At 43.4% G+C, this 14,569-nt stretch overlaps 1 protein-coding gene across 2 annotated transcripts in view; it reads left to right on the top strand.

Moving 5' to 3' along the window:
- The first annotated feature begins 12,500 nt into the window (after window positions 1-12,500).
- Window positions 12,501-14,569, top strand: part of VPS45 (vacuolar protein sorting 45 homolog) — a 28,881-nt gene continuing 26,812 nt past the window's right edge. For both annotated transcript variants that reach the window (XM_075040811.1, XM_075040812.1), the window contains exons 1-3: window positions 12,501-12,672; window positions 12,775-12,909; window positions 13,131-13,191. In XM_075040811.1, the coding sequence (XP_074896912.1) occupies window positions 12,580-12,672; window positions 12,775-12,909; window positions 13,131-13,191 (289 nt within the window). In that variant the 5' untranslated portion in view covers window positions 12,501-12,579. The remainder of the gene's footprint in view (window positions 12,673-12,774; window positions 12,910-13,130; window positions 13,192-14,569) is intronic.

Raw genomic sequence — 14,569 nt, forward strand, 5'->3', positions numbered from 1 at the left:
AACGTGTGGGTTTGGACTTGGGGGTGCTGTGGGGCAGTTGCTTTCAAGTAAGAAGGGAAACCTAAAGAAGCATGCTGAAGAACAGAGGACCAGCTCCAGGAGGGAAATGAAGAGGGAAGGCATCAACCAACTCAGCTGAAACCCCCCGTTTTCACTCAGTTTCTCTGTGATGCGAGCGGAGCCTTCATCTGGTTATTTTAGCTGGATCATTGTCATAAATTATGTGAAAGTGAGGACAAGACACGGGAAAAATGTGAGGGTGAGGCAGGGCTGGCAAGAGGCAGAGTCAGAGCTGCCGGCTGTGGTTCTGCCGACAGGGGAATCCACATGTGGCTCTGCAGAAACAGGCATACCCCGGGGTATGACCTTTTCTTTGGAAAACCCCAAAGGAGAAGCAAATCTGGGATGATTGTGGGTCTGTTTGGATACGTTTGGCTCACCCGTGAACTGTTAAGCTTAATTTTGTGAGAGCTGGGATGGACTGCCTGGCTTTTAATGCCTTGGAAGTTAAAAAAACATTGTAAAACATATTAAAAACTCATAAAACCAGAGGTGAACTAAAGCCCTGAGTCACACTTATCTCACTATATTGGATGTTACTGTCCCTTCTGTGGAGAGCGAGGTAAAGTGTATATTTATATGAGGTTACTGACTTGGTGGCACAGAAGCCAGCACTTGTTCAACTTGCTGTAAAGCGCTGGGTTCCCCAGGACACGTCACCCGAGGTTCGGACTGGGTTCACCCCTGCAGGGACACGGGCCAGTGTTCCAGTGCAGTAAAGCTCCTGTGCAGCCCCACTGCGTCTGACCAAGGAGCTGATTTTCAGGCTGGCTGCTGAGCTTGAGTTACCCAACCACGCCTCCTCCACCACACCAATCCTCCTCTCCTCCGGCGACGAGGAACGAGCCCAGAGCTTCACACAACAGGCAAAACGTAGAGGTTTTCCCTTTCTTCTGAAGCTTCGGGTGCCAGTCATCAGCAGAATTAATGCCCAACGTAGCACGGGGCTGATATCCAGACTGCTAAAGCAGCAGTTAAATGCCCGTTGTCCTTACAGCATCCGCAGCATGACACACCAGCACCATTACAGCTCTTTACATCAGGGATACGAAGGAAGATTAAAGCACTGTCTCGACCAAGTGCAATGACTCGCCTGGATTTGTTAGGGGACATTAGGATAAATAAGAAGAGTGCCATAAAGAGGATCAGGGATTGGAGTAGAGGGGGATAAAGACAGAGGAGCAGATGGCGATCATCGCCAAGACACCGAAGAAGTGAGGCGAGGCATTCGTGAGCCCAGGACCACCGTTGTCGGGCTTTGTCTAGAAATCGTTTCACTAGTGAAGAGAAACATATGATGAGGAAGCACAGGGATCAGAGACACAAAGTCTTTTCAGCTTAACTTGGGCTTGACCGGTTAGCTCTGGACTGATTTGTGAAGAAGACTTTTAAAGGCCTCAGCTAGCAGGGTTATGAAAGAGCTTTTCTTGTCTTAAAACTCACTCGACTTTTCCCAAAAAACCTTATGGAGTGGGCAATTAACTCAACATAATTGAAATATATATGCAGTTTCCAAAAGAAAGCGGATAAAGTTCTGGACCCAAAAGGACTTTTGCTTGCTTATTTGCTTTTTTTCTCCTCCTTGTCACTGTTAAAAGGGAAGCACAATAAGATTATGAAAAAATAATGAGGTGAAGTAAACCATTCTACATAATGAAGTGTGCTCATTTTCCAAGGCCAACAGGAAACCACAAGACTTACTGTAGGCCAGCTCAATAGATGCAGAAATTGTTCCCAAGGCAGTTAAATGGAGTTACTTGTATTGACTAATGAGACATAATTGAGTAGGAAAAAAGACATGCCTACTCATGGTGTGATGACTTTTTTTTTCTACTCCGTTAGAAAAAGCAGAGGGTTAAATGGCAACTGACAAGCAAAGCTAATAGGAAAACAAACTAATTTTTGGTTTCACAGGCCTGAAACTCTTCAAAGATGGAAACTCATCCAAACTTTATTTTACTTGCCAAGGACCTCTTTTTTATGTAGCACTTTTCTTCAGTAGACCCAAACTCTGTGGCAGAAGATGTCTTGTACACGAGCATCGTTTTAGAGTGTAAGAACTGAGGCACAGGGAAAGGGTTGGGATTTTCCCAAGTCACCGGAAACCAGATGTGGAGCCAGGACCATCACCAGGGATGCTGTAACTTTCTTGCACACAGGAGAGAGGTAAAGAAAATTATTTTGGATTAATGAAAACCAGAGGAAGAAAAACATCACAAGACATACAGGCACAATTGTTTCTAAGCAACTATATTTTTCAAAGTTTGCATGAATTTCAGCTCCCTTCTGCTGGCAGTGATCTGTTTTTCCTCTCTCCTATAACTAACGTTATTAGCCTTTTACTGACACGATAGAAAGAGGATTTTGTCACTGAACCAAAGATGTTAATTTATGGGAGCAAATGCTTAGTTCTTGGCCCATTTCCAGAGCCGGACTCACTCATGCCACGGGTTGATTTGGCCCCTGGATGCCACAACACATACACGGTTGGGGTGTAACGGGGCTTGAGGGAAACGCTCACAGTATTTCTTTGGTTAAAAGACTGCTGCTTTGAAGAAGTATTGAGGGAGATGACCATTGAACCAATATGCCATTTTCACGGTGTACACAAACATTTCCATTTCCTTAATACAAGGGAGCTGACAAAAAGGTGCGAGCCACCCATGGCTGGATGCCCGCAGCTGGTCCCGTCCCCCTGCGGTATCACCATTGGCTTCCACTGCAGCTTTGCACATGAATCAGTAATAGGATGCGCAGAAGGATTATCTCCTCTTCTGACTTGATACCTGATGACGTAGCTTTCTGCAGTTCGGCTCTCTCCCACCAGCAGGCAGAAAGCTTTAGAAGTGGAATATTGTACATGGGCTAATGGGTTCGTCAGGCACAAATGACGTTAGTGGGAAGCAGACGCTGACGTCAGAACGGCCGAGACATCTGGCTCGAAGGGGCACATCTAAGTTTTTCTAACTCGGTGTGTCTGGTGTGCAACTGGTACCAAGAACACATAAACCAGGGAGCTATTCCATGGCATTGTGTGCATCAGGATGGTTTCCAGCCTACACTTTCAACAAGAATCTCTGGGATTTCATTTATGAGCTTATGCTCAGTTAGACAGTTTGAGCTGAGCAGTTGTGCACAAGTGTCACAACCAAAGTCACAGCTGACACCGTGCCTTTGTTTTAGAGTAGGAAGAAATAAAGGAAGCACAGTCTGATCCAGTAACGTTACTGGTTTGATACGTGGGTCAAATATAAAATAGCTACTTGGAATATATTCCATGTGAAGTGCAAGTTTGTGGAGTTTCTCTGAACAGGAGGAGCTCTTCTCACATCAATCCCCAGTTTTTGCTGTTTCATGGGACAGCTACTCAAATTTGGTAAAAGAACCAATATTATCTGCTAGAGCAGAGATGGTGAAAAATTATTTTCCTATGTTGAGAACGAAGTAGAACCATTTTAGAGATGTGAGATGGGATGGGATGTGACTCAAAGGTGCAGAGAGCTGGAATTTTCTGTTAGGTGGTAGTGTGTGATGTCCCAGGAAGCGCAAACTGCCTTGGCCAACTTTCTCTTTGAGACAAGAAGAGGAAAATTGACTCCTTTTTAAATAATCAAGATAAAATTTGATCTCTTAAAATAGACAGCACTGTAATCCTGGGACAATCCTATTGACTAAACTTAGGTAACAAAATCTGCCCCTGAAGCTGTTATCATGCTGTTTAAATAGTAATTGGACTAGAATAATTATTAGTGAGATTAAATCAATTTTTTATTTATACAAATATATACTTGAATGAATTCTTAAGGAAGATTTAAATTAGAAACAATGTCAAATGTTACATTGTCCAGCAACAAGTCCCGTTGACATTAAACTGCTCTTCTACCATCCAAAGTCATTCTGTGGGAAAGGAAAATCATAAAGATTTCCTCAAAATAAAAATACAGTTGCTTTAAATGTCTTATTTGCAAATAACAGATAAATACCCTACAAATGAGATGGACATTCTCACTCTCAGAAATTAATAAAATTATCATTGGAAGTATTTTTACCCTCAGATATTTCTTTTCTGTTAGTTCTTATCATGTCCATTATTTGATAATTTGTAAAAGTGGTAGATCAGCACAGATCCACCGACTTCTATGTAGATGAAACATAAATACGAGCAAACCTCAGCACGACAGCCAACAAACATTTTGCCACATCCTCCTCAAAACAGCCAAGTCACCCACATCCCACACTGACCTTTTGCAGGTGGATAAAAGCCATGGTGGAAGAATAATTATGGGAATCAAGGAGTCTGAACTAAGAAACCTCGAGGGCCATCCTGTCTGATGGGCTCGCCAGGAGGGCAAGTCAGAGTTCGGGACTTCTGGAAACGGCAGATTTTACTGTGATCCTATTGTGGTTCCCTTTTGTCCACAGTTCCCAGAGTGCTGCACCTTTTGGCATGAATAAAATTGGTCAGCAGAGTTTTAGGGCTGATTTGAAGGCCAACACTGTGGTATGTTGGCAAAGCTTAGATGGGGGAAGGGGAAAACGGAAACAGAGTAAACCCAAGTAGCACCTGACCACCATTTTCTGGATTCATATGAAGCCAAGGTGTTTGAATTACTAGGGCCAGTGACTCGACAAACATCCAGTTAAGTTTAGAAGGCAAATAAATAGACTATACTAAAGATAAAATCTGCATTGGGAGATCTACTTTATCTTTTGAAATAAATGAACTAGATAATTCTTCTAAAGCTTTATGCTGCTGGGCTAGTGTACCTCTAATTTGTGTTCAGTATTGCTGTTTGTTTGTACTTTTCAGGAAGGTGCTCAGATCTGTCCATTATCATTATTATTTTATGCATTTGTACTACAGGAGCTTGCAGGAGATTGGTGCCAGCCCAGCTGCTAGGCTCTGCACTAAGGCAGAACAAAAAGTCCCTGACTCAAAGGTATTTTGAAGAGACATTAAAAATGCAATCCCTTATCTGGCAATTTAAAACCAGGCTCCAGCAGCAGAGGACAATTTACAACTGATTGTGTGGTTTTCTATGGTTGAATGTCTTGCAAGCATTAGACTTTATTTTTAGACGTGCCTACTGCTACCTAAATTTGACTAAAAATCAGTCCCTGATGTCTCAACGTGGACATTCAAAATTACGGAGATGCAGTGTTACACCTTCTGATGTAATAATAAGTTTCAGCAACAAAAATACAGAACCTAGGATATTTTTGTAACTATTTTACACATTTGATGCGAACATAATTTCCAGTCCACATAGCAAGTTGGTTTGGTTTTTTTATAAACCTACTGCTTTGCTAGTGCTTTTAGTATGCATTCATTCTACTATACATTACCTCCAGCTTTCTTTACTTGTGTGAGTTACAACAGTCCTGTATAAAAGAATATCCCCCCCATAATTACATGAATTTTGAATCCTTTTTGATAGTAGAATATTAATGTTAAAATAACAAAATAACTTTTGCATTATACTTTTGATTTGTAATTCATTTAAACAAATCTATCACTACAGAAAAATGGCAAAGGCACAAAAAGGCATTTGTATGCCTTTAAGGACAATTACAAAGGTGTATTTAAGAAGTAGACAACATTCTGGTCTTCTTTAGTTGAAAAAAATAATCACTGACTTCATTACAGAAGCATTTCCAAGGAAACCGGACAAATAATTAAATGATAAGTACTTTCCAGGCACTAAAACATTTCAAATCTAAACAAGGCCAGAAAACAATAGAATGCAATTAAATACCAATTTTTTATTTAGTTTGCAATTATTATGCCCATAAAGCAGTACCTTTTGCCGTGAGTACCCCCACTAACTCCTTAAGTAAGGTGTCAGTCAGTTTGAATGTGAGGAGTAAAATCAGGTGCCTGGAATAGTGTTTTTCCTAGAGAAATCCTGAACCATCTAAACCATGCAAATCTTTTTTTTGTCTTAAGATCTGTACATATGCAAAACTTCCTGGCCTCTAACCGCTCTGTAGGAAGAAGACCCAAGGTATTTTGAACAGTGAAATGCAATTTAAAATGTGATCTCAGCTGGTAATCTAAGTGCTTAAAAGACAACAAACGTGCAGGTTACTCAACAAAGAAATGGGGAGTTGCTTAATTGGAAGTGAAAGGCAGGATTTATTCATTTATCCAGTCTTCTATAAATAGTGATCTGACAGCGAGGGTACACTGGCTCTGTTTCGTGCGGCCCCTTTTTAGCTCTGTCCCTCTCGGAATAGTATCTAATCCCAACTGCCATTTTTACTGCGATTAGCAGGACCAAAGGCTTTTCTGGGTGCTTGAACATTACTCACCCAGAGCCAGTGTTCTTGAAAAGGAGCATTACCTCGTTTTCAGTAAAACTAAGTAACATGCTTGTACTTGGAACCTGGAAGGACACTCTTCTGATTTACCAAGCACTCCTTGGTACAAGCACAAATTTAAAAGCCTGTGTGATTTTGGGTGTAAGGACCAGAAGGACTAGGGATGGAAGAGGGAGAGATGGAAACTGTGCAAAGGAAGGAGGTGGGGGGAAAGAGCTCTTAAAAGATAGGATTTGCAAAAGTGTACGAATGGGTGATAGAGACACAAAAAAAGCTCTAATGCCATCTTTAGGTTTCCTAAATAGGAACATAATGTGTGTCAATTCTTTCCCTATGGTTGAAAGGGATGAGAAACAGTGGGTTGTCCAAGAAAAAGGAGAAGTTCCTGTGTGCTAATATTAATGACGTGGGGAAAAAAAGGTGTACAATACTCCCTTGTCTCTTTTACAGGCTGGTTTTAGCCCTCCCATGCCAGCACACTCTGGGCCAAAGCTACTGGGGTTCTCTGGAGCCTGCCTGGTCAAAACTGCGCTGCATGTCAGACTTCCCCAGCTGCCTCCCACTGCTCCCAAAAACCCGGGCTCAGATCTGACGGCCTGAGCCCATAGGGTGGGATCATTTTGCCAAAAGAAAAGCAACAAGGTCCCCTGACCTTCAAGTCTAGGTTCTTTTTTTCCAGACCTCTCTCTCTGGCAAGACATAATGAGATTTAGCTATGGGACTTCCATGAATCCGGTGACGCACAGATTGCAGCTATGCATGGAGTCGTCCCAGACATATTAATACTGTACAAACATTTTCCATCAGACTGCCAGGCAGATCTCTTCATTACCGCTACATCTTGCAACTGACCCCATCTGTCATTCCCTTTTACTGATTTTTCACCACAACTGGTAAAAAGCAGCCTGAATGATATGCCTTGCGTGGCACAGAGGACGAAGCAGTGGGACACAGACATTGCTTGTGAGACACAGACCAGCTCCTGCTGCTGGTTTTCAATTCCCCTGCAGCTTCTGTGCCACAAGGACAAGCCCGGAGTCACCGAACACATCGTGTCCTTGGCCAGCTTCACATCTTTTGGGGCACTGCTGCATCTCAGCAACATCCCTTCAAAGAAAACAGCTATGGGCAATAAAGTCTGTTGAATTCTGTGGGGTCAGTGTTTTCCTAGTGCCGTGAAAGCCTTTAGCCCTGAAGAGGATGAGCAGTCACCTTTCCTCCGCTCCGCCGGCGCCCTCTATCTGCCTGCTGCAGGAATTCAAACACAATTAAAATCGATTTTAAAATGCCACTGATCTTTTGTAGTTTTCCCCAGAAGTTGCATGTTGGGACTATTTATGTTTAACTGGTTATTTAAGCTAAGCTGCTACAAGCTTCTTCAATTCCAGTGCTTTAATTAAAATTGATAATTATATGATACTAACATGGGACGTCAATTCTTTTCAAAATTTTTTTCCTAAAACATAACAAATGAAAACACACATTTTACAACTCAAACCTAAGTACTTTAAGTAAAAAAAGATGCATATGTAGCCACTAGTTTTGTGAAAACACCTTGGAATGCACCCAAAATTTCTGTTAACTAGCAGGCAAATGAATTGCTTCAGCACCTCTGAAAATCTTGGTTTTCCTTGTAATAATTTCTCTAAGCCATTCAGCTAAAAAATGAAGTTTTGAAAGTGATGATGTTATTATTCCGAGAGGCACTGGCAAAGCAAACATTTCCCATTGCTCACCTCGCATGTTTGGTCTGTTTTCTTGGTGTTCTCTTATCTGCTAATTTAAAAATAGAAGCACAATCATTTTAACATTTAGTTACCTGCAGACCGCATGCTTCACATCCGAGTTATAACTCTGAATACAAGATATCTTTGTTACCATTTCTTTTAAACTAAGTAACACTATTCCGACTCTAATACAATGCAAATGTTTTCATTCTAAATCACTTACAGTGGCTACAAAGCAGATAGGAAGTGTATCGCTATAGTATGTAACTGAACAAATATAGAACAGTTTTATATGTAAAGAGGAACGTTCTTTATGACTATTTTCCGCTGTTCTTTCAGCAGTTAAAAATAACACATCTGGGCTGCTGAGGTGCTTCAACTCTTCGTACTAAACAAGAGATACAGTTCATTTCATAAGCAATCGTAAAAAGCGAGGTATTTTTTACAAGGCTGAAGAAGTCCACTTTGGAGTTTACACAGAAGTCTTGTGCTTCTCGTACACATCCCTAACAGGGGGGTTCTCTGATGCAGATGGAGGAGTTAAGGTGCCTGTTTATAATTTGTTTCCCTTTGCTCCATTTTGGGATACAGGGTGTTTTTTAACCATTTCTGATGCTTGCCTAGTCCCTACAACCAAATGGCACAAACTCCAATCGTGTTTATAATTAACAACTCTAGGGCTTCCTTCCCTTCCTCTGACTATTATTTGTGTCACAGCAGCATGTAGCAAAACTATATGTTTTAGAGGACATTTAGTCTCATTAAAATGCCCTCAGAATTTTTTTTTTTAAATACTGACATATTTACCCAGAAATTGGTGCCGTTTGGGTAGTTGGATATCTGGCCAGAAAGTCTCTTGATCTCACTTTGAAAACAAAGCAAAATGCAAATAGATGTGTCAGAATGATTCTCAAGTACAAAGCTGATAAAGGCATCAATTTGTCACAGAACTTTAGCCACCAGAAATTGGAAAGATTTATTAAACAAGAGTGAAATTCACTCTGCCCTTCTAAACCACAAAGCCATGTTAGTTTAGCGCAGCTGTGTATCATTTTAACCCAATGTAAGATAATTCTCATCCTTACTTTTTGTGCTCTTCTTTCTTTAATGCCCAATCTAGGAAGAAAAAGGAATGATACGTTATTTTTGCTACCCAATCTAAAAGATGAATCTCCATTTACCAAACTCACAGTAAAACTCACTGTTATTTTCCAAGCAGATGGGTTAAAAAGATGGGTACAAATTATTCCACTGATATCTTAATAGACTTTTCTTTCATTTCAGCGTGTTTGGCTATGAATGATTTATGTGCCTGACTCTGCAAAATGTCATATTTGGTGGTAGTTACTGCGAAACAAGGGCCTAAGACAGCTAGCCTTTCCACCCAGATCTCTGTGCAAATTCCAACTGACTTAAAGGGAGGCTTCAATACTTCTCCAAATAAGAAAGTTTACTAGGTAAGAATTTAAGTAATCTAAACTACATTTTGATCCCACCTAGCTTGTTGTATTAGTAGTCAGTTTTATAAGCATACACAATTAATTTCTTCACATTATTTTCCTTACATGTTTTTGTATTAAAAGATTTTTAATAACAAACATTTGCTCTTCAATTCAGTTTCTAATTTATGAAATGTTAATGATAAAGAATTTCCTGTTGGGAGATGCTTAGGCGCACTGTAGAAAATATACCTTTTGTTTTGTATCTCAGTCTTGAGTTCTGAGGAAGAGAAAATGGAATGAAAATAGCAATGAGCACAAATATAGGAACACTAACTGCGAAGCCTCTGTATACAAGAGAAACCAAAGGTGTTAAACTGATGTGCATGATTATTCCCTGAGCAAGTGCAAAAAGATGTCCTACAACAAACTGCCTACACATTTAAATAACAGTGTAAAATGTACCGCATTTTTTAGCTTCCTATTTTCTGTCCTCAAAGCATCGATTTCCTGGACCTGGGAGAGGAAAAACGCATTTTTTGAACATTAAGATGAGTATCAACTTCGTACATCCTTAACGTCAGCTTTCTTGAGGGCTGACTAAGTGTGTTGGATTTTAAAATACCTATAACTTTGCCTTTTAGCCTTTATGTTGCATGCTGTTCCGAATTACAATATCAAATCAATGCCAAAACAATATAATCTCATAAAGTTAATAAACATTCTGCTTGCACTGACTGTATTTCTGCCATTGCTATGTTTATGGCTTTCCAGATACAAGTGAGAATACAAAAATATCTGATCATTTCAAGTTTAAGGATGTTTTTTTCTTTAAATTACAATAAATGCTGAAATGCACTAGCTATCTGATGGCAGAAATGACAGCAGCTAAGAGATCTTTGCTTACACATGACGTGTATATTGCGAAGGGTCAGTATTATACTCACTTAATCACGCCAGCAAACAAACTACAATCAAATCCAAATGCCTTGAGTTAGTCTGTGTGCTTAGACTAAAGGGAAGGATTTTAAGACTGTTGGCTCCTGTACTATTTTGGAGACACAGCTGCATTTTTCCTCTATCCAAGCCAAGTTTATAGGAATAGTGAAAAGGCACTTAGGCACCTGCTGTTCTTGATACCAAGCAAAAGGATTGCTTTCCCTTTCGTCTTGAATTTTTTAGTGTTCTTTACAAACACCAGAAAACTTCGGCAAAACAAAGCCTTGTCTTAACCTTAATGTGGTATTGTTTTAACATCCATCTTCAGAGCAATCGGATGTATTTAAAAGCCAAACTTTCTCAACTCACTTCATCAGGATATTTCTCAGCACTTGACTACAACTGCTTTTTGTGTGCAGTAGCTGGGATTCCTAAACCTCATCCCATTTACTCACTAGAAAGTTGAAAGACTGCAGCTCCTAAGGAGAGAAAATATTAGTTATATTCAGCTTAATGTAGCCAGGGAAAGTATGACACTTCTGAAAAACTCCGTTACACTATGGTATGGACAAACTTCATGCCTTATCTCCATACACAAACCTCAATAGTCTGCGTATCGCTAATGTATTGTGAATGTCTCCAAGAATGCTTTCATAAATATTACTTACAGACTGGCTGCTGTCTAAAAAGGAAAAGATTTCATGGACAAGCCGCTTTCTCTGACCTTTATTTTTCCTATAAAATATAAAAATTTTTAGCTATATCCCTATTTCCGTAATGTATTTTGATGTATATTAAATAGAAATCAAGCAGAACAAAAGATGAGCTATAAGCATGGAAGAGTTCCTTTGTGTCAGCTTTTATGAAAAGGTACTTACAAGATTTGCAAATAGCTTCCATTTTTCAGCAACACCTGCTCACCATTTTCTGTATAAAACACACACGTTAGATGATTACATTTTTATGAACATAACAGCCCCTTTCCAAAATTGTCACACTCAGGAATAAGAACAGCAGCAGAATAAATAGCACAGAGACACGCTCTTTTAAAGGTTAGGAAAATAGATATCAGCTCCAGTCACACGAGTTATCCCATGAAGGTCAAACACTGCGCTCCCCATCCCGAAGATGAGCGATGCAGAGGGGGAGCAGTGACATGGGAGTGTCGTCCCCCCCCTCCATCCGCTCCCCCCAAAACCCTGGTACTGATGCGTGTCTTTTTAAGACATACATGATTACAAATTTGCTTTGCTTTTGGAAGCCAAGCTGGCATGGACTTCAAAAACTGCCTAGATGAACAAACGCCCAGGCAGGCGGGGATGCTACAGCTGCACATCCTGCAGCTTCACCTTGCCCAGGCCCAGACCTTCCCAGAACGGGGTCCCAGCTTGCTTGGTGGGTTATACTGGTGATGAAGGAATTGCCCTCATTGCTTTATTGTGCACGATATCGAAATGGAATTTTAATGGCTTTTTTTTTTTTTTTTAACCTTCCGTTTGACGGCAAGGGTGCTGAAGGGAGGGACCAAGCTTCTCCTTCCATTACCGACAGGGCGGGAAGGTGCCCGGGGCGGGGAGTGGAGACCCGGGTTGGGTGCCCGGGGGGGAGGTGTGGGGGCGGGTTGGGTGTTTGGGGGGGGGGGCTGGGGGGAGAGCCTGGTTGGGTGCCCTGATAGTGGGGGGAAGAAGCGGGTTTGGTGCCCGGGGTGGGGCGGGGGGAAGAGGCGGGTTTCATCTCGAACTGCTTTCGCCCTCCCAGGACGTTTCCGCCCCCCTTCCTCAGCTGGTGTACCCCCCGCAGCCGCAGGGGAGGCCGCAGGGCCGGGCGGCTCCCGGCTTTCCCCGGGGGGGCCAGGGCTGGCGGGAGCGCTGTCCCCACCTCAGGGGACGCCGCCGCTCCCCCGAGCCTGCGGGCCGCGACCCCACCGGGCGGCGGGGGGAAGGGGGCGGGGCCGGCCGCGGGGCTCGCTGGGAGTTGTAGTCCGGCGCCGCGCTCCGCCCGGCGGGCCCTGCCGCTGGCGGACTACAACTCCCAGGCGGGCGGGCGGCGGCCGTGGCGGCGGGTCGAGCTGAGGGGAGCGGAGCGGAGCCGGGATGAACGCGGTGCTGGCTGTCAAGCAGTATGTGTCCAAGATGATCGAGGACAGCGGGCCGGGCATGAAGGTGCTCCTCATGGACCGGGAGACGGTGAGCGGCGGGGCCGGGCCCGGGTAGGGAGCGGTGCTGGGCCGAGCGGCCCGGCGGGGCCCGAGGCCCGGCTTGATGGGCGCTGTCGCCTCCCGCCCGCAGACCGGTATCGTGAGCATGGTGTACACGCAGTCCGAGATCCTGCAGAAGGAGGTGTACCTCTTCGAGCGTCTCGATTCTGCCAACAGGGAGGCCATGAAGCACCTGAAGGCCATCTGCTTCCTTCGGCCCACCAAGGTAGAGCCCCCTGCCAGCGCTGCCCCTCACCGCGTCCTCGGGGATCGCCCTGCCCTTCCCTTCGCGCCTGCCCTTAGCCTGAGGTGGTGAGATGGTCGCCCGTGAGCTATAGGTCAGGGTGGGGGTCCGTGATGGGGATGGCGAGGGGGCAGGGGTCACTCCAAAGCCTTCTGATGCGACATTTCTTAAATCTGCTGCTCCCCGGTGCTGTTTTTGTCCAGGAGAACGTGGAGCTCCTCATCCAGGAGCTGCGGAGGCCGAAGTACAGCATCTATTTCATTTGTAAGTATGTCCCATTCCATCCCAACAGTCAGACTTGCCAGTCAGAGACCGACCCGATGTTCAGGAGAAAATACAGATGTGAGATGCTGTGACCACTCCCTCTGTCAGGCCTTTACTAAAATGCTAAGAACGTGCAAATTCTAGTTTTCACACTGTTTAGGTCACCAAATTCTTTTAGCAAAGAGTACATACATACCAGATAAAATGATTAAACTGAAGCAACTTGTAAGAGATCTTTACCAAGCCACACCATAAATCTGCATCCTTCCAATACGGCTTATCCTTAAAAATCTCTGGGATTTTAAAGCTTTGTGTTGCTTTGTAAACATGAAAGAAGGCTAACGCTGGGGGTAGAATGCCTTTATTGTATGGAAAACGGATGCACAGGACGAGAGACTGGCCCAAATCTTGAAGGTAAGTAACTTGGGATAGACTTCACATCCCAACTGCACGGCTTCTTCTGATGCCTGGCATATCAAGCGGGTGTTTCTCACATGCTCTACTCATGCCACAGAATATTCTGTGGTTTTAAAAATTAAGCAGAACAACCACAGCTGCTTTTGTGTTGAAGTCTAGTCCTCCAGCACAGGTAATCACTTGGTGAAATTCAGGGAAATGAGCTGAAGTGGCCTCTAGATGTCATTGCTGATCTGCAGGAACGCAGCGCCGAGGAGCCGGGCTCCGGCTGCAAGAGGGGACTCCAGTTTGGAAAGGGTAGCAGTGACTGGCTAGCACAGCAAGGCCGAGGAGCTCAACAGAGATGTGGCTGTTGCTGTGTTCAGCCATTTAATATTTCTTGTCGTTTACACATATAAACTTACTGACTGCAAGTGGGCTGTACGTGGTGTTGCTTAATTGAGCAGATGTTAGGCTGGAGAGAGGATGAGAGAGCGCCACTGCTGCCTTTCCAGCACTGCCACGTCCCACCGGGCATTTAATCCATCGCTGACCATTACATACTGTCCTGGTTTCAGCTGGGATAGAGTTAATTGTCTTCCTAGTAGCTGGTACAGTGCTATGTTTTGAGTTCAGTATGCAAAGAATGTTGATAACACTGATGTTTTCAGTTGTTGCTAAGTAGTGTTTAGACTAAAGTCAAGGATTTTTCAGCTTCTCATGCCCAGCCAGCAAGAAAGCTGGAGGGGCACAAGAAGTTGGCACAGGACACAACCAGGGCACCTGACCCAAACTGGCCAACGGGGTATTCCATACCGTGTGATGTCACATGTAGTATAGAAGCTGGGGGGAGTGGGGGCGGGGGATCGCTGCTCGGGGACTAACTGGGTGTCGATTGGCAGGTGGTGAGCAATTGCACTGCACATCATTTGTACATTCCAGTCCTTTTATTATTACTGTTGTAATTTTTTTAGTGTTATCA

Source organism: Buteo buteo, chromosome 11 (assembly GCF_964188355.1).
Source record: "Buteo buteo chromosome 11, bButBut1.hap1.1, whole genome shotgun sequence".
Taxonomy (NCBI): domain Eukaryota; kingdom Metazoa; phylum Chordata; class Aves; order Accipitriformes; family Accipitridae; genus Buteo; species Buteo buteo.